The following is a 21,358-nucleotide window of genomic DNA, read 5'->3' on the forward strand; positions in this document are numbered from 1 at the left end:
AAAATGAGCAAAGTTCGGATTTTTTTTTAGGTATGTAGCAATTATTTAATTACACTGATGTTTTAATTTTTTGATAGTACACTTTATTAACAATGTTTGTGCAAAATTTGGTGGAAAAATATTAAATAGTTTTTAAGGGGTGGCCGTTTCCCTTAGAGGCCTTTTTTTTTAGAGCCTTGCGGTGACAGTTCCCCAGGTCAAACAGGTCAACTTAAACCATAAAAGTAAAAATATTTCATTAGTTTAGAGTAATCTCTTGTGCTTGAACGATCGATTTTAAAATTTTTTGTTTTTGTTTGGATATGGCAGCGTTTTATGCTAAAAATAAACGTTTTGGTCTCTAGAAATTTCACTAAAAAATTTATTTCGCCGAAAAAAAAGTTTGCGCGTGAAAAGTCGATCGTTCAAGCACAAGAGAATTTCATTACGAACATTTTAAAAAAAATTTGAAGTAAATCGGTTCAGTAGTTTTCTGCCAATCCATGTCACCGCAAAGTCATTTTTCAAGAAACACCATTTCGAGATATTCGCGTTTAAAGTTTCAAGTTCAGTTCAAGGCCGCAACGAGGCGTGCGATTAGGAGCGCTGTAACTTTTTTTCTACTGCTCCAATCTCTATGAAAATTTGGGAGAATGTTCTCAAGGAGTTGTTCTTCAAGATAAACCACTAAAAAAATTTTCGTTTTTTTGAAAATAAAAAAGGTATATAACCCCTTAAGAAAAGAAAAATTGCTATTTGCTTAGAAAAAAAGAGAAAAAAAAAATAATTTACATTAATTTCATAAATTTTAAGCGCTGTGCAAACACGTGTTTTGGCTACTGAATGTTTTCTCAAATGATGTTCGTGGCAACGTGCTGATTGGCCATCCATTGGCGAGCATGTTGTTGCCAACGTAGACAAATTATAATGCATTCAATTTATGCGAGCATTTTGGCGAACAACATGTTCTAGCACACCATAAAATCGCAATTCGGTTGAGATTAAGTGACTGTGGCGGCGATTTCATAACCTTGATTTGGTTGTCGGTAAACCACTCTTTGGTGACGATCAGTGATGATTTTGACCCAATAAATCGAACATTACTCAGTTATTAGGTTAACAATTAGGATCAAAAAGTTGTTGAATGTATGTTATGGGGGAAATTATACTACATACATATGTGTAACATACTGCCAGGACAACCAGCCAAAAAAAAAAATCAATTTTGGACTCATACTACCACAAGATTTTTTTCTACGGGGTAAGGTTACCGAAATATGTACATAAGTAGGACACACAAATATTTTTGTTTTACAAAAAAAGGTTGAATATTAAAAAAAAAAAAAATTTGTAAATATTCTTTATTAAATTTTTAACACTTGTCAAATTATATAAATAAAATTCAACTTCACACTACACTACTCCCACTACACGAAGTAACTTAATATAAAACAAGAACGGAAAGCAAACTTTGGGCGTAGCCGAAGTTGATATACTCTTGCTGTTAAAACCGGATATATATCGCAACATCGGATATAGTTGGCCGATCCTTATGGGAATATGACAATATAACCCTATTTATTATAATACAAAATCTAAAAAAAGTCCCAAACTTCTATCTTTAAAAATACCAAAGTTGGTATTTCTACCAAATACCATTTCCTATCGTTCAGTTATATGGAAGCTATAAACTATAGTCAGCCGATCATTTTAAAATTTGGTACGTCGGATTAACTGACCAAAAATATAATTTGTACCAAGTTCCAGCTTTCTATCTTCAAAAACACGAAAGTTGGGTCATTTCCGATTGTTCAGTTATATGGCAGCTATAGGATATAGTCGGCCGATCCTAATGAAATTTTGTAGGTCGGATTAACTGACCAAAAATATAATTTGTACCAAGTTCCAGCTTTCTATCTTCAAAAACACGAATGTTGGGTCATTTCCGATCGTTCAGTTATATGGCAGCTATAGGATATAGTCGGCCGATCCTTATGAAATTTGGCATGTCGTATTATTTTGTGTAATATCTCTCGTGTAACTCTCTAACTCTAAAAACACCAAATTTATACCATTTCCGATCAATCAGTTTCTTTCCGCTGATGTCAATCGTTGAAGCGTGGGGTACGGAAATTGGAATACGGAATCGGAAAAAAATACGTGGGGAAACCAGCAAGACACTGATAATACTGCTGAAGGGGTCCCACGTACGTACCCCGTGTGTGAGACCCGCTGGAGCGAGTCACCCATACGTACGCAGCTGCCGCTACCTTGGCATCACGGTCAGCGAGCGCATGAACTTCTTCATGCATATCGCATCGCGGCGTCAACGTATGACCGGAGTCGTAGGAGCAAATGCGCGTGAGCTGCGAGTTGACTGGGGTTTCAGTCCTCGCGCCAGGCGGACCATTTATGCCGGACTCATGGTGCCCTGTGCACTATTTGGTGCTTTGGTGGGGTATGTCGTTACGACGTGGCTGAAGCCCCGCCTCTTGACTTGGCTGCTATCAAAATAGCAAAAAAGGCCTTTCGGGCCGAACTGGACGCAAAGAGTCGCGCGTATCGAAGAATGCCTCCTGCCGGACTGGTAGAGCAGGTGGGACGCCGTTGGCTCGCCCGGTCAGGTGACCAACAAATTCATCCCGGACGTTTCCTTCGTCTATCAGAATCCAGATTTTGGATTCTTGATGCGCACTAGCTTTTTGTTGACAGGGCACGAGTCGTTCAATGCAATTCTGCATAGACGAGCTCTTAGCGATACTGCCGCATGCTCATGTGGCGACACTAATGAGGACTGGGAGCACATTTTATGTGTCTGCCCCCTCTATGCAGACTTGCGAGACATCAATGGACTCGGTCTGCAGCACTTTGGCGGATCCTGGACTCGCTATAGCTTATCGTAGGAGGAGACAGGGCCCCCCATCCGAGCTTCTCGGAGCTAATGGGGTGGGTCACCACAACATTCGGTGCAACGGGTTGGATAGTGTCCAATCAGTACCATTGAGGTAGGTGATAGATGCACTTCGCCTCTTATCCAGAGGGAGCATACTGCCCGGCATGCATATAAATAAAAGGTACCAGGCTGGTCGCTATGTACATAGCAATAGCTTCTAGTCGGGGACGCTGGCAGGCGTACCATCCGTGCCCATGCATTATATGCCTCTTGAAGGCGTGCCGTGGTTGTAATCCCTTCAGTGTGGAACACGTTATGTAAAACAAGTTCGGAGAGATCCGAACCACGACTGGTTACATCGGGAAAAAAATACACCTAAAATACATTTTTTTTAACCAAATATAATATATTTATTCTATTGGGATAACTCTCAAACTGAAGGTATATCCCAGTGCACTGTTGTCCAAAAGCCCGAATTTTCGGCATAAATTATGTATTTTTTTTTGTGAAATAATTTAATTTTGCTCAACCCTCTAATACCCAAGAGTGCCTCAACGCACTTATTATATAATTTGTAGTATCTAAAAAACGAAACAGCCGAATAAAAATTATTGTTCTCGAAGGTAAGATATTATATTATCCAAATCAAGTTGTATGTATGCAACTTTATACAAACAGTTCGTTGCAGCGGTGAAATTGTGATAAGTGCCTTGATGCACTGTTGCGACACCACGCGATCTTTTACCAACACCGCTTATTTCACAACTGCGTGCAATTTTTGTGTTTGTTTCTGTTTCAATGGTGTCTTATTGAAAAAATGGCAGGTCGAATACGTAGACGGTTTGACCCATGAACAGTTGCTGGATTTGTCCAATGATGTTGAAACGGACGAGGATCTCTTGGGTAACACTTCGGGATAAGAGCAAGCGAATCCAGAAAGGTGAGCCAAGATACGATTCACAGCATCGCACGCGTAATTTTTTAGATCACCTTAACCAGAGGTTTGACTCTGTGTCGATGAATTAATGTGCACCACCTTCGGCAGTATATTCCCAATAAGCCTCATAGGTGGGATATTAGCTGTTTGTGTTGTGCGACTCATTTGGTTATGCCTACCGGTTTGAAATTTATAGTGGTGCAGGCGACAACGTTATCTTGCCTGCTTATCCAGGTCATGGAGCTTCGGCAAACATTATTGTACGCCTGACAAAAACGGTAGAAAGTTTCGAAACCTACATTATTTATTTAACAACTTTTGTACTTCTTTACCGTTGATAGTTTATCTGCGTGCTAAAGGGATATATAGCCTAGGAACACTGCGTGTTAATCGCATTCCGAATTGCAAGCTTCCGAATGACATTACGATCACGAAACAGCCGAGAGGCTTATCGAATGAATATGTCGGTTCGTCATATGGCATCAATATAACCAATGTATTATGAAAAGACAATAAAGCCCTTTGCTTGCTATCTACTTATGTTGGTATTAAGGGGTTATATACAGTTGTACAGGGCAAAATAATGCAATTTTATCGAATTTTTTTTTGACACCATAGAAAATGTTTATTAAAAATGTTTTACAGACGTTACTAAAAAAATATTGAATAAAAAAATATTATAGCCGAATTCCAAGATCGTCTTTTTTCGATGGTGTCTTGCTGTGGACATCATATCCCGAGAACGGTTCATCCGAAATCAAAAATTTCGTTAGTACATTGTGTTGCCTAGTCCGTCCGATTTTTAAAAATTTTGATTAAAGAAAAATGGTGACGATTTTAACAAAAAACAAGAAAGGAAAGCTAACTTCGGGCGGAGCCGAAGTTTATATACCCTTGCAGCTAAAACCGGATATATATCGCAAACATCGGATATAGTTGGCCGATCCTTATGAAATTTGGTAGGATGGATCAAAATATAATCTGTACCAAGTTCCAGCTTTCTATCTTCAAAAACACAAAAGTTGGGTCACTTCCGATCGTTCAGTTATATGGCAGCTATAGGATATAGTCGGCCGATCCTAATGAAATTTGGTAGGTTGGATCAACTAACCAAAAATAGAGTCTGTACTAAATTCCAGCTTTCTATCTTCAAAAACACGAAAGTTGGGTAATTTCCGATCGTTGAGTTATATGGCAGCTATAGGATATAGTCGGCCGATCCTTATGAAATTTGGCATGTCGTATTATTTTGCCAAAAATAGCTCTCATGTCAAATTTGAACTCTCTAACTCTAAAAACACCAAAGTTATACTATTTCCGATCAATCAGTTATATGGCAGCTATAGGATATAGTCGGCCGATCCCGGCCGTTCCGACTTATATACTGCGTGCAAAGGAAAGAAGGGTGTGTGCAAAGTTTCAAGACGATAGCTTTAAAACTGAGAGACTAGTTTGCGTAGAAACAGACAGACGGACAGACGGACATGCTCATATCAACTCAGGAGGTGATCCTGATCAAGAATATATATACTTTATAGGGTCGGAGATGTCTCCTTCACTGCGTTGCACACTTTTGGACAAAATTATAAATTATAAAATTATAAAATTTATTATAAAATTATAAATTATGCAAGGGTATAATGAACTGTTTCATGTAATGTATAAAATTTTCGATTTTTATGGTCTAAAAAAGGAGTTTTAATTTAAATTCCTTCGTTCTCAGAGTAGCTATTATCATAATAAATAAGTGGTCAACATTTAATGTTGATCGGATTAATAGTTTTTTAGTAATCGTGTCCACCGCAAAGATAATTTCGAAAAAACAAGATTCTTAGATAATCGCGTTTAAAGTTTAAAGTTTGATGTGCAGGTAGTGCGCTATAAATAGCTACAACTTCGGTTCTAATGCTCCGATCGTTATGAATTTTTGTGAGAGTATTCTCAACAGTATATACTTAAAAAATGTGCAATAAAAAAAATTGATTTTTTCATCTATCACAACTGTATATAACCCCTTAAGCCATTTTTGAAATTAAATTCAAATGAAGGAATAGCAAAGATAGCTCGTTATGACAAGAAATCTAAAAGATACATTTAGGTTGATTGTCCTTAAATTATTCGGGAATATAATGCCCACATGGGCGGTGTTGACCTGATGGATGGACTTATTGGTGGTTATCATATTCTCGCAAATGCAATGACAAAAATTTTTTACCATTTGGTTGATATGGCAGCGACAAATGCGTATGTTTTATACAGGCGCATTAAAAAGGAAAACAAGAATACAGACAAATTTTTAGAGCTTCCAGTGTCTCGGGAATCAATTGCTGCTGGTTTAGTGGCATATCAAAGCAAGTGTAAACGCGGTCGCACATTCCGTGATTATCATCGGAAATTTCCGTCACCAACATCCCAGCGAACTGCACAACCAGGTTGAACAATGCAATCCCCATTCACGCCGAGATATTCAAAGCCATCGCTCACAGTTGGTGAAAAGTCAAAGCATCCAGTTTGTAATGTACGGTTTTATAAAGTCAACCATTTTCCTGTTTGGATGAGTCGGGACACTTGCAAAAGATGGTGCAAGAACTGCAAGAAATCCCAAGCACAATTTATGTGCACAAAATGTAATTTTCACTTATGCTGTACGGCAAATAAAAATTATCTTATCATTAAATCTTTGAGTACCATAATCAAAAAATAGAATAAAATCATATATGAAAAAATTGACTTAAAGCCCCAAGTGTGCCTTGAGGCACTTATTTACCTTCGTTTGATTTACAGGTAAACTAAGATTAGTACACACTTCTTGAGGTCATATTTGAAATTAAAATCTTTAATTTACCCCAAAAAATATTATCCAACATAGTTTTTTTTAAATATTAATAATTAATAATATTTTTGGTATATTTAATACTGAAATGATATAAAAAAATTTTGGAACGATTTTTTCTAATTTGCCTAAAATTCTTCGCGCTTTTAAAGCCATCTGTTCAAGGTCGTTTTATTTAAGTCTAAAAACGCGGGAAAGCTAATATAAAAAGCTAAAAGTGTTTTTATAGAAAATAAAGGTCAAGGTATGTCAATTTATAATTTGAAACGTTTTTCTATACATATTTATATATGTTTCTGTTGTTTCGTTTAATGTGTCGCAAATATGTTCTTCTAGGTTATTCTAACAAAAGTACATGTGTTCTGTTAAGGTTTTCTTTTAGTTGCCTTTTTAAGTGCTTTAATGGTAAAAATGACTCTTACATTTTTGCTATTACTATAAAATCAATTGTTAGTAATGGGTTTTGCCTCTTTTTTGAAAAAATAATACATGTTGCAGGTGTTTATGAGTTCTCTCATTCAGGGCTCCTCGAAGTTTTTGAGGAGAGCAACCGGAAAGATGACGCTGTTAGAGGTTCAAATTAAATCTTATAACTAATGGCACCATATTTAGTAAAAGTTTTATTTCTTTTTATTAAGAACTTAAGTTTATGTAAAAATTACGTAAAAATGGAAATATGGCCAACTCTTGATGTAGGCGGCGGGCATATTCGAGGTCAAATTTTGAAAACAACAAATAGGCATATATGTAAATATTTTTATATTGAATATTTGATATTGAATATTTGAATATTCACCTATATATACGAATCACCATAAGGGATAGAGCGGCGCGTGCCGTTTATTTGAAAAATGCAATAACAAGAACTCTTGTAAAGTTGTGGCTCTTGTCGTGTCTGGTTTCGTTGTTCTTCATTTTTTTTTTTATTTCTTTGCAGACTATTACTAAGCGTGGACGCGATTTAAATTTCTAAATAATTTAAAGTAATTTCAGTTTTAAAACAGTGTTAAGTGCGTAAGAAGTGAAGGTAAAATTAATAAATATTTTTTACATGAGTTGTAGAAGACATAAAAAGGAAGAAAACAATTTTTAAGTAATTTTTTTGTTTTTTGTGATTAAACAAAAGCCCTTCTTTTCGGCGGCGCGTGTGATTTCCGCTCACTGGAACATCGGAAACCAAAAATTCCAACGGGATTAGAAAGATTACATGTTTGGCTCTGGTATGAACTAGGATTATTAATTTCGCACAAAAATTAACAAAATGGCGGACATTTGAAATTTTTTTTTTAAATTTATTTTTTGCAGCCACAAATCAAGTTAAATAGTAAAGATCTACACCGATTTGATTTATCCTAGTTCATACCAGAGCTATATACATATGTATAGAATAACGTATTAAAATTTGGAACCGATTGAATTAATATGTTTTGAGTAACCTCATGGGCCAGTCGTAAAAACACTGTTTCGAGAAAAACGCGTTTAAAGTTTTGAGACGGCTCTCGCCGTCGCCTGACGCTCCCACCATAAATCGGCTATATCTTCGAGAAATTTTGAAATTTTCCCTTGAAATTTTAAAGGAACATTTTTGAATAGTTATAAGTTTGAATTAAATTTAAAAAAAAATCTATTTTTTGATAATAATCGAGAATCATCTATTACACAAAAAATAAAGAGCACATTTCATTACGCACGTCAATACGTCAAATAAATTCAATAAGTCAAATAATACGGCAGGCCCCATAGCTAAATCTTACTCTCTTTCTTACGCTCACCGTTCGTTCATCTTACGCTCATATACTCATTGAATGCTTTTTTTTTCTCAGTCGCTGAAAGGAGCGCGACGAAGAAGGCTGGTCTGCGTTTGGATTGTTCTTTTTATGTATGCGTGTCACACATTCACTTACACAGGGGCATGTGTGCGTGCGATTTCGTGCCTGGTATACATTCACACGCATAGGCAAACAAGTCGTTAAGCGTTAGAGGTGGAGAAACATCGATGTTTTTCCATCTCTAATCTCTAAGGCGCATAAAGGAAGATTGACACATTGTAAGTACAAACATCTTTTAATTTCATTATAAATTACTAACAGAATATTGTTATTTTAGTTATACTTGTTGGTGATGTTGGCGTGAGTGGTGGAAATAAATCATCGACAGATTTTTAAAAAGTAAGTATTAAAAAACCGAACTTTCTGTTGAAATGCACATGCACATTGCATGCATTTTTGCTTTTGCATTGAATTGGCATTAATACAGTTTATTTTTTGTAGGAGCAGCCAGTGAACAGCCCGATGAGGATCAAAAGAGGAGGGATGTTTCAATAGCGTGGGGGCGGGATGTTTCAAAAAAAAACGCCGAAAGAACGCATGGAATTTGCAATTATTGTGGTAAGGCAATAAAGACGAGTGAAAACACTACTAACCTTATGGACCAATTAAAACATGTTCATCCTGGTCGACTTAATGTCGAAAGTGGCCAAAAAACAAACTTTTAGAAAAGTTTGTCGGACAATCGATCGCCTTTTACAATAATGACTCGGCACGATAACGTGTATTGGACAATAAGGTGATGAACATGATTGCAGTCGATGTACAACCTTTTATTGTCGTTAAGGACGAAGGGTTTAAGGCACTTATGAGGGAAATGGACCCCCGCTACAGGTTACCGAGTAGGTCACACCTGCGCGACGTAGTCCTTCCAACTAGGGATGTCGGAAACATGATACAATTATATAAGGTAGTCCATTCGTTGACTTAACTGCATTATTTTTATTTTAACATAGTAAGCGTTGAATAGTGCGAGTGAAACTTTGATTAACCCTTACACGGAGCATGGGGCTACAAGTTTTTCTTAGTTATGACAAGAGTTGTAGTGTTTTTATTTATTTTTTTTTTAATCTGTTTGCGTGCTCGAATTGGCGTAGCCTAATTTAACAAAATGTTCAGGCTCTGCCTCTTTTTGCGGAACTGCAGTCGAATTAAGTCCTGTGAAGCACTGAAATGCGTATCGCAAATTTGAGAGCTCTCAATAAAGGTACAGCCCAAAGACTGCTCCCACAAAGCTATTTTTTCAATGCACTTTGGAACATGCACAAATTTTACGCCTAGCACGTTCTTGCGACAATAATAGCAAAAAGTCATTTTTTGCTTGGCCACTTAAGGGTTAAAGTTATGAAAACAAAATCACCTTTCAGTTTGACAGTTTGAAATTAAGTGAGCAAACCCAAACGATATGTCAGTGGAATGGACTACCTTATATAATTGTATCATGGTCGGAAATATATCAAAATATCGATATATCGATATATTTTCTCTTAAAAAAATATTATTATCGTGATATTTTTTGGGCAAAAATAGTCGATAATAATATTTTTGAGTTGGTGTTCTCCGATATTAGTTGCGAAAGAAAGGAAATGCAGGTTTACTTGAGTATGCCATTTTGTATTTGGGAGACAAATCCGTTGGAATTCTGGAACTCACAAATTTCAACGATGACGATGCTAGCGAAGGTTGCTTTAAGTTTTCTTATCACGCCTGGAAGTTCGGTTCCATCTGAACGGTTGGCTTCTGCCATTAAATGTGTTGTCTGTGACTCCCGTAGTCGAATGACATACCAGCATATAACCGAAAGAGTTTTTTTTAAATCATTGAAGAAAGATTTATTTTGTAATTAAGAGCATTAAATAAGAGAATTAAGTAATTAGCATTATTAAGTACATATTCCATAAATTCCATGAAACTTTTTTTTTTTGTATAAAGTTTTTTTTATAAATAAATTTGAATACAATGTCCTTAATAATTTTGTTATTTTTTATTTCAAAGAACTTAAATAAAAGTTGCTTGAGAGTGGGTATAAATATTTGTTGTTTTTTCAATTCACTTTTTAAATAAAAAATATGTCTTGTTTGCAGTTCATGGCGGATGACAACACATATTAAAACCTTTTTTTAAATTTAAAAATAACCTTTTTTCAGTTTTAGCTGACTATTAAAAATATCGAAAATACTCGATATATCGATTTTTTTTTGTGATGTTTCTGAATATTATCGATTGATATTTTTTTCACAGCAAATATCATCAATACGATATTTTTTCAAAAACCAACAACCCTACTTCCAACTCAATATGAGTGCCTTAAAAATAAGCTGCTTGTATATTGACCAATATTGATTTCATAACAACTGACTTGTGGACGTCGAAGGCAAATGAAGGGTACATTACCGTTACGTGCCACTTTGTCTCAAATAGTTTTAGGCTGGAGTCCGCGATTTTAGCAACGAAGCAACTCCTTGACACTACCAATCACAACGCCAATAATATTTCGGATACTTTAAACTTTAAAGTTTAAAGGCCGTGCTTGATGATTGATGATTGAGTGTCACAAATAAGGTGGTTTGTGTTGTCACAGATAACGACGCGACGATGCTAAAAACATGTGAGTTGCTGGAATTTACGCACTTGCCGTGTGTTGCGCACACAATAAACCTTATTGTGCAAGATGTGCTAAAATTGCCGGACTTCCAGATCGCTTATTCCAAATTTAAGGAAGCTCAGGGGGATAATCCGTATTCACTTCTACATGAAATGCCAGCTCGCTGGAACAGCGCATACGAGATGATCAAGCGCATACTAAAGACCAACGAATTCATAACAATAGCTTTGGTATCTTCTCGTAACGCTCCTTTGCCGATTTCAGCCGCAGTGGATATATTGAAGGATATATCCGAATTATTATCCCCCTTTTAAGAAGCTACGCTTTCTGTATCAACAAATACAAAAGTCTAAGCTTCGATAATAATCCCTGTAATTTGCGAGATGAATCACAAAATAGGCAAAATTAAAGTGAAGACCGAAGAAGGCAGAAATATATTGACGTCCATCAAGTCTGCTCTTAGCAACAGGCCCGCCAAATATGAGACAAGCACAATACCCAGAATTGCCACCATTTTAGATCCCCGCTTCAAGAAGCATGGATTTTTGATTCCATTCAATGATGAAGAAGCTGCTAAAGCTGTGCAGCACGAACTGGTCACTAAATTGCCTACAAGCCCACAACATACGCCAACACCACCAACACAGTAGCCCAGTCGATATTCATTTCTTAAAGTAAAAAACCAAAATAAGGTGCACTATTCCTGGACAGATGCCATTATCCAGATAAGGCAACATTTAGAGAAAGAGAACCAACCCGAGAAATGCGACCCTCTTGCGTAGTGGAAGGTAAGAAATTATGCAATAACATATTTTTTCTTGTTTATTTTATAAATTATATTTTAGATGACTACAGATGGCGACGCATTTAAAACTCTAGTAAAAAAATACTGTTGCGTGCCCGCATCTTCGTGTGAGTCGGAACGAGTTTTTAGCAAAGCCGGGCAACTCATTAGTAAGCGTCGAACGTGGCTATCATCGACCGTTGTCGATATGCTACTTTTTTTGAACAAAAACCAAGCTGTAAATAATATGTACAGCTGTGTTCATAAAAATAGCAGTGCTCATGACACAAATGTTTAAGATCGAATAATTGTAGTACAAACACCAAAATGGGACAAAATTGGTTTATTTATTTTTAATTATGATAACATTTGTTTCAGTCTGGTTACTCCATTTATTTCGAAAATATAGATAATAACAAAATAATATCGACAAAATGGGGTGTTCATAATAATAGAAGTGTTACCAAAAAGAACTAAAAAATTCATCAAATCTTTAAAATAACCTAATACAAATAACAAAAATGATAAATATAAACTAATATTTTGTCGTAAAGCCTTTATTGGCTTAAACAGCTACGTGGCATGGAGTCCACCAAGTCCTGGCAACGCTTGAGGGGAATCTGGGCTCACGCGTTCTGTACAAATTGCCAAAGATGCGGTGTTGAAGTCGGGTATTTCTGTGCCACACATTTCTTGATGTCCCCCCATAAATTTCCAATCGGATTTAAATCCGGGGAAGGTGCTAGCCAAGACATTGCATCAATGTTTGGTTGACTAACCCAACTCTTAGCCAATTTGCTGGTATGTTTTGGATCGTTATCCTGCTAGAAAGTCAATTTTAAGGACATATCTATATCATATAAGAAAGCACTACTTTTTTGAGTATGTCGACATAGACGTGTTGGTCCATGATCCCATCCATGGGACCATGCCACTGTACGAAAATCAAGCCCATACCAATATTTTAGGGCCACCGTGCATAACGGTCTTAAAAGTGTGGTTTGGGTGGTTCTTAGTGTTTGGGGGTCGTCGGACATACTGTCTGGAGCCTGTCCCACCAAAAGAGACCAGTTTGGACACATCTATCCAAAGAATATTGCGCCATTTTGTCACTGACCAGTTCAAATGGCTTTTGGCAAACTCCAATCGAGCTTGGATATGCCTTTTACCAAGTAATGGCACCTTTTGGGGGCTTCTCGCATTCTCGCAGTTCGCCAAAAACATATAAGACATCAATGTCCGTGAACTTCGATGTTTCTCCATCTCTATTAAGCGTTTAATTGCGATCGTGAATTGAGTGTGTTAAGTTGCGAAATAATTGTTGTAAAATGGGAAGAGACATGAATAAAAATGTGCACCAATTTTTTAATTCATTTTGGACGAGAATAAAGCAATTTGTAATGTTTGCGGTATTAAATTGCCCGGTAATCTTTACACAAATTTCATTTCACGAACTTTTTTTTTCCTTCTGATAGCATTTTTTTAAATAGAATATGGAATCTAAATGAAACTTGTTAACAAAAATATTTGAAAGTAAAATTAAATTATTAAATTTAAGAATTTAAGAATAAGAAAATTAAATTGTTCTATTAAAAAAATTGTATTATTTTATTACATATGTATTGGTATACATTCCCAAGCGTTCGTTTTGCAGACGAAATATATTAATTGCATCAACAACAAAAGTAAAGGGAAAACTGTTTGCGTTGAGTTTTTCGGTCAATCGATCATTTGCTGACTCTCTGTGCGAACGTTTCTCGTTCCGCTCTTTCCGCACTGCTCATTGAACGACCAAAATAAAAAGGGATCAACAGAAAACAGAAATGAAGACAGCAAAAGTCTCTTGCTCAGAGCGAGAGCGAGAGGGTATGAACTTTTTTCGGTTGTGCTCGCAACGAGAGCTCTGGTCTGAACATTTCCTTTCTTTTGAATAAAAGAATATTTGAATAAAATTACTAAATCAACCGACAAAAATACGTAAGCCCTGATTAATTCTTTTTGTGTCATTATCAAATGAATTAAATTTTAAGATTAACAAAGTATGTATACATAAATAAGATGGTCAAATAAACTGTGAGCCACTGTACAAATGTACTTTAAAGGGTCGAAGATGTCTCCTTCAACGTGTTGCACACTTTTGAATATAATATAACACTTTTGAGTTATAATATCACAAGCAAGAGTTGCCAAGAAATAAAAGCTAGCTTCAACCGCAGTCGAATAACATATACATAACATATTATATTATCGTAAAATAACATGTAACATGTAAAAAACATATACATAACATATACATGTCGGCGAATGTATGAATACACATTTTCGGGTCCCAGAGTCCTCTTGCGCTGTCAGTGTGTGGTTGCCAGGCAACCGTTGCTAGGATGTTGTCGTTTTGTAGCGAGGCGACAGCGTTTTGTCGCTGTCGCCGATCGAGGTTCGGTAGTATGCACAGTAGGTGGAGAATTGGACGCAGGCAGTTGCGTACCAGAACTTGAAGTGTGTACAAGGCTGAAACTCGTTGCGCCGCAATGGAAGACAACAACAACAACATCGATCATGATTTGACATCAGAAGTGGGATCTGGCCACCAGCCTTCAACACTAGATGGACCATGGCGTACCCTGATGGAATTGCAAAATACAAATTTAATTGAACTAGTGAGAGCCATAAAAACAACTGTACCTGATGCAGGGCAGAACAAAACTGTGCAACTACCCAAATTCAACCCAGACAAACCAGGAGCCAACGCATCATCGTGGTGCACAACGGTGGAAATAATTTTACAAGAAAACACATTGAGAAGCAGTGCGTTAGTTATGGCTTTGAGTTCGGCTTTAGAAGGAAGTGCTTCGCAATGGCTTTCGCAAGTGTGCTATGCTGAAATTACTTGGCCTGAGTTTAAAGAATTGTTAATACAACGCTTCGACACTATAGAAACACCAGCCGCTATGTTTCTTAATATGCTATCAAATCGACCGACTGATGGCGAGAGTCTGGCTGTTCATGCAAGTCGCATGGTTACCGAACTAACGACGAAATGGTGTCAAATGGATAACGAAGAGATTGCTGTGTCTGTGACCCTTGCGCTGCTGGCAAGCTTCGATCACCGATTGCAGCGTTTAAGTTTTACATCAAATGTTCGAACCAGAGGCGATCTACAGTCCGAATTAAAAGCATTCACTTTTATTAAAAGGAAAAGCGGCGCTATGGAGCATCAGTCTGAAACTTATTCTAAACGGCAAAAACAATCACCGATAGAGTGCCATTTCTGCGGAAAGGTGGGCCATAAAATGTCTGAATCCAGATTCAGGAAACAACAAAATCAATTCGCGACTGATAAAACCCAACATGGCAGGCATGATGTTCATCACCGTGGAAAATCAAATTTAACGTGCTACAAGTGCGGAGAATTGGGTCACATATCCACTCAATGTACAAAAAAGGAAGCTGACAGGAACAAGGCATTCAATCGGGAGAAGCGAGTGGAACAGTGCAGCGTTGCAGTACCAAAGGGATGCCTGAACCATTGAAGCCAAATTTTCGAAATCACCTTCGATTCGGGATCGGAATGCTCGTTGATAAAAGAAAAGCTAAGTACCAAATTTTCTGGTAAAAGATTCAATAATATTGTTATGTTAAGAGGTATCGGCAGCAATGGAATATGTAGTACTTTACAAATATTAAGCAATGTAAAAATTGATGATTATTGTATCGAAATTTTTGATATTAATATAATAATTTATATAAGATATTAGATATAATTTGATATTGCCATTTCATCAAACCAATTTAGGATCTCAAAGACCAAAGTAGTTAATTTGTGTACCGGCAATGAGCCAGCCGATATTGATACTGAGCTTGAGGGACAAGATAAAATAAAACTACATTCACTATTGGCAAAGTACTCAAATTCATTTATAACTGGGATCCCAAGTACTAAAGTCAGAATTGGCGAAATGAAAATTAGGTTGATTGATCCAACAAAAACCGTACAGAGAAGGCCATATCGTTTAAGTCCATGCGAGCGTGATTTGGTTAGGGACAAAATTAATGAACTGCTAAAGTGCAATATAATTAGGCCAAGCTGCTCACCTTATGCAAGCCCTATATTATAAGTGAAGAAAAAAAATGGTACGGACAGACTTTGGTTTGACTTTAGAGAGCTGAATTCAAATACGGTCGCTGATAAATACCCTTTACCACTTATACAAGATCAAATCAATAGGCTTGGGGGAGTTAATTACTTTACATGTCTAGACATGGCCAGCGGATATTACCAAATTCCTTTACATTCAGATTCTATCGAGTACACGGCGTTTGTGACTCCGGATGGTCAATACGAGTTCCTGTCCATGCCATTTGGGCTCAAAAACGCACCTCCCGTTTTTCAACGATTTGTAATACAGGCGCTAGGGGATCTAGCAAATTCCTTTGTCATCGTCTATATGGATGATATCATGATAGCCGCCTCAACAAAATGCAAGGCGCTAGAAAGATTACAGATCGTTCTAGATGTTTTGACAAAGGCTGGGTTTTCATTCAATCTTACAAAGTGCTCATTCATGAAAACATCGGTTCAATATTTGGGTTACAATATAAGTGCGGGTGAGATTCGTCCAAACCCACAGAAAGTTGTAGCGTTGACTGCTCTTCCGCCTCCACAGTCAGTCACTTCACTTAGACAATTCATTGGGCTAGCATCCTATTTCCGACAGTTTATTAAGGGATTTTCACATTTAATGAAACCGTTATATTTCTTAACTGCAGATAAAAACAAATTTATTTGGAAAACAGAGCATGAACAGATACGGAAAAAGGTCATTGCCACTCTTACCGACAAACCAGTCCTTGTTATTTTTGACCCTTATTATCCAATCGAATTACACACAGACGCCAGTTGCAGTGGCTACGGTGCAATTTTATTACACAAAATTAATAACAAACCCCAGGTAATAGAATACTATAGCAAAACTACTTCACCGGCAGAATCAAGATATCACTCGTACGAGTTGGAAACCTTAGCTGTCGTGAACGCCATTAAGCATTTTCGACATTTGCTGGGCAGGATCTTTGTAGTTTATACTGACTGCAACTCGCTTAAGGCGTCGAGTAATAAACGAGATTTAACCTCCAGAGTACAGCGTTGGTGGGGTTATTTGCAGTCATTCACATTCGATATTCAGTATAGAGAAGGGAAAAGGATGGCACACGTTGACTTTTTATCAAGAAATCCCCTTTCACAAAAGTCTACTACAACCGCAAAAATAGTCGAAGAGAAAAGAGTAAATTTAGCTGAAATTTCAAGCCTCTGCCTGAAGATATTGCGAAAACCTATGAATTAAGGGCAGAAGTTCTTCATCGAAAGATACAAAGAAATGGGAGAACACGTTGCTTACCAGTGGTGCCACGAGCTTTCAGATGGTCTGTCATAAATCAAGTGCATGAGTCCATAATGCATTTAGGTTTCGAAAAGACATTAGATAAAACTTACGATTTCTACTGGTTTGACAATATGTCAAAATACGTAAAAAAATTTGTCGACAACTGCATCACTTGTAAAATGTCAAAATCCACTTCAGGACAAATACAGGCGGAATTACATCCAATACCAAAAGTCACTATTCCTTGGCACACTATCCACATCGATATCACAGGAAAATTAAGTGGCAAGAGTGATCAGAAGGAGTATGTTATTGTTCAGATAGACGCGTTTACCAAACATGTCTATCTTAGTCATAGTCTTAAATTGGACAGTGAGAGTTGTATAAGGGCCGTTCAATCTGCCGTTTCATTGTTTGGAGTACCAAACCGAATAATAGCTGACCAGGGGAGGTGTTTTACAGGCGCAAAGTTCAGTCAATTTTGTTCAGATCAAAAAATAAACATTTGATATTGCATTTGATAGCCACTGGTGCAAGTCGAGCTAATGGTCAAATGGAGCGAACTATGAGCTCGATGAAGAATATGTTAACGGCGGTTGAAACGGGAACACAGTCTTGGCAGGATGTGTTGGGAGAGGTGCAGTTGGCAATCCATTGTACAACCAATCGCACTACGAAAGCAAGTCCTTTAGAAATGTTATTGGGAAAGGTAGCACGCCCATTGGGATTACTTCCACCTAGTGATATAGAAAATGTTATTGATTTGCCAAACGTAAGAGCGCAAGCTGCAAAGAATGTATTAGCCAGTGCAGCTTATGATAAAGAACGATTTGATAGAAATAAGGCAAAAGTAAAAAGGCACAAAATTGGAGATTTCGTATTACTTAAGAGCTAAGAAAGACACCAGACTAAGCTAAGTCAAAAATTTAGGGGGCCTTTTGAAATAGTAAAAGTTCTGGAAGGTGACAGGTACATTTTAAAGTCTTTAACTAATAAAAGAAATTATAAATATGCACATGAGGATTTAAGGGGTTATATACAGTTGTGATATATGAAAAAATCGATTTTTTTTTTATTGCATATTCTTTAAGTATATTCTATTGGGTGTACTCCCACAAAAATTGATAACGATCGGAGCATTAGATCCGAAGCTGTAGCTATTTATAGCACACTATCTGCATATAAAACTTGAACAAACTTGAAACTTTAAACGCGATTATCTCAGAATCTTTTTTTTGGGCAATTACCTTTGCGGTGGACACGATTACTAAAAAACTACTAATCCGATCAACACCAAATTTTGACCACATATTTATTATGATATTAGCTAGTCCGTGAACGAGGGATTTTCCATTTTTTTGAAAACTCCCTTTTTAAAGCACAAAAAACGAAAATCTTATACCTTGAAAAAGTAAATTTTTTGTTTCAAACGTCGCCATTTTTTTTTTAATCAAAACTTTTTTGAATTTTGGATTTCGGATGAACCGTTTTCGAGAAATCATGTCCACCGCAAGACACCATCGAAAAAAGACGATTCGGGAATTCTGCTATAACATTTTTGTTATGTAATATCTTTTTATGAAAAAATTTAATTAAGTACCCAGAAACATGTACTAAACAACGTCGGTAAAACATTTTTCATAAATATTTTCTATGGTGTAAAAAAAAAATCGATAAAAATCCATATTTTTGCGCGGTACAACTGTATATAACCCCTTAAGAAAATTACCAGAGGGGCAAGTGCCCGAAGAGCTAAATGTGTACGATGATTATAATAATTTAGATGTAAGAAACGTAACCGCTGCAGAAAAGAGTGAAAATGAAAATATTGAGAGTATTGAAGAAAAGAGTGAAAATGAAAATACTGAGAGTATTGAAGAAGAAAATGAAGTGCACCAATAAGGGTGACAAAGTTATACTGCTGGCCAATGAAAATGGCAGAGTACTGAGTCCATAAAATATAATGCAAGCACAAGTGCAAAACATATTGTTTGTTTTGATCATGGCGTGTGGGGTATTTGATTATGCGACTATATGAGTGAATAATGAAGAAGAATGGATTATATAAAAGAAGAAGAAAAAACAAAGAAATGAAAAGAAAGAAAGAAAAATTAAATTGAATTGATGAAAAAAAAATTATAGTTATGGAACTGAATACTGTTTTGTAAAACTGTCAATATGATAATTTGTTATGAATTAAGATAAGAAAATTGGATTTTGTTATGAAACTATTTAATGTTCAGTCTAATAATTAAAAGAAAGAAAGAAAATTCGAATGCTGCTATTTTCTACACGAGGTGTTAGGGTCAGGATGGCCGTGTCGGCGAATGTATGGGTGTGTGTGTGCGAATACACATTTTCGGGTCCCAGAGTCCTCTTGCGCTGTGAGTGTGTGGTTGCCAGGCAACCGTTGCTAGGATGTTGTCGCTTTGTAGCGAGGCGACAGCGTTTTGTCGCTGTCGCCGATCGAGGTTCGGTAGTATGCACAGTAGGTGGAGAATTGGACGCAGGCAGTTGCGTACCAGAACTTGAAGTGTGTACAAGGCTGAAACTCGTTGCGCCGCAATGGAAGACAATAACAACAACGTCGATCATGATTTGACATACATGTAAAATAACATATTATTAACGTAAGTTGACGGTAAAAATTTTTTCAGTTTGAAATAACTGAAATAATTTTCAATGCAACTAAATATTAAACAAACATATTTAATCCAACTAAATATTAAAACTTTTAATTTATTTTTTATGAATAGTAAATTATAGTTACCATAAGAGGTTGATCCAAGGGATGCAAATTAAGAAAAGCGTCAAAATTGAATTCACTTTGAACCTTTTGTTTAACAGGCAATTGATTCGTCTGATTTTCGATATGATTAGTAAGTTCCACTGGTGTTTTATCGGTTCCTAGAATATTTTGAGAATCATTTTGTTTTTGACCCACAGCGTCCGTTACATTAATGCTGGCATTACTGTCATCTCTTAAAGAACTTTCTCTGACCCTTTTTTGTTTTTCCAAGTTCCTTTTACCTGAAGAAAAATGATTTATCTCATTTTTTGCATCAGAAATCGGGTCATTAGTTTCAATATCATCAAAGCCATGTAAATCAATAGTCTCAAGCTGCGAAGTAGGTCCCGCACTAAACCACTCTGGTTCTTCATGTTTTTCATGCAAGTGAAAAGTGTTTGACCGCTTTCCACGACCATGATTGATGTTTGAATCCTTGTTAGCTGCGCGACGAATAATAAGACCTTGCCTTTCAGATGATCTTTTATCATACTGAAAACGGCGTTCCGTTTGGTCAGTGGAGCGCTCAGCAATAAATGTCCTTTGTCTCTGTGTATGAGTAGCACCTGCGTCATAAGTCACATCCTTTTCTCTTTCAACGCTAGAGTCTTTGGCCTTTTGTTCTTTATAATCCCAACAATCATTTCTAGGTAAGAGCCTACCACTTCCAATACGTCTTTCTTGACGAGATGTGGATGATGGAGATGAGGCCAAACCTGGGTCATTTTCACTTTGGGCTAAATTTGGAATAGGTAAGCACGTAGAAATAAGTTTATTGTCGGTACGATCATGAGTAGGAGTGCAGGTACGATCGACTAACTCTAAATTCGATGAACTATCATTGTCATCACCAATATTTAGGTGAGACTCATTGTTTTCTGAATTGGTGCCGCCATTGACTGCAGTAAAACGCCGCTTCGCAAAAGCTGGCATTAAATGTGACGATGATATGCTTCTGTGATCAATTAAAGTCGATTTTCCGTGAGTGGCATATGTTTCTTTGTCTTCGGCTGCACTTTGATTAAAATCGCTAGGTACAAAACGCTGGTAATAGTTATTTGCTCTTTCACGGTTTCTAATGGCACGACGAGAACTAATAAAACCGTTACTACTGCTGTTAAGATTTGAAGTTTCTGTCTCTGGTGAAACACTATTTTTATGCTGAGCAGAATAACCACTTGTGGCGCTCAAAGTAGCTGCATTCAAATTGACTTTCCAAAAATTTAACGCCTGTAAGTCGGTTTGGTTTGCACATAAAGGTCTCAGGCGACTTTTTCCGTCATAACGCAAAGCCAATAAGTCGGCCCTTGTGTACCTAAATATAAAATATAT

General features: G+C 36.8%; 1 protein-coding gene and 1 long non-coding RNA gene across 5 annotated transcripts in view; one reads left to right on the forward strand and one right to left on the reverse strand.

Annotated features, from left to right (window-relative positions):
* Window positions 1–12,304, forward strand: part of LOC108120250 (uncharacterized) — a 162,532-nt gene extending 150,228 nt beyond the window's left edge. Inside the window, exons 2-6 of the long non-coding RNA XR_001773064.3 lie at window positions 8,466–8,689; window positions 8,749–8,810; window positions 8,913–9,029; window positions 11,593–11,861; window positions 11,919–12,304. This is a non-coding gene — a long non-coding RNA (uncharacterized lncRNA). The remainder of the gene's footprint in view (window positions 1–8,465; window positions 8,690–8,748; window positions 8,811–8,912; window positions 9,030–11,592; window positions 11,862–11,918) is intronic.
* The window catches only part of 4E-T (eIF4E-Transporter), a 45,069-nt gene that overhangs the window by 22,644 nt on the left and 1,067 nt on the right, over window positions 1–21,358 (reverse strand). For all 4 annotated transcript variants that reach the window (XM_043213608.2, XM_070282453.1, XM_070282452.1 and 1 more), the window contains exon 2: window positions 20,009–21,341. In XM_043213608.2, coding sequence (XP_043069543.1) covers window positions 20,009–21,341 — 1,333 coding nt within the window. The remainder of the gene's footprint in view (window positions 1–20,008; window positions 21,342–21,358) is intronic.

The sequence above is a fragment of the Drosophila bipectinata genome, chromosome 4, assembly GCF_030179905.1.
Source record: "Drosophila bipectinata strain 14024-0381.07 chromosome 4, DbipHiC1v2, whole genome shotgun sequence".
Lineage (NCBI taxonomy): Eukaryota > Metazoa > Arthropoda > Insecta > Diptera > Drosophilidae > Drosophila > Drosophila bipectinata.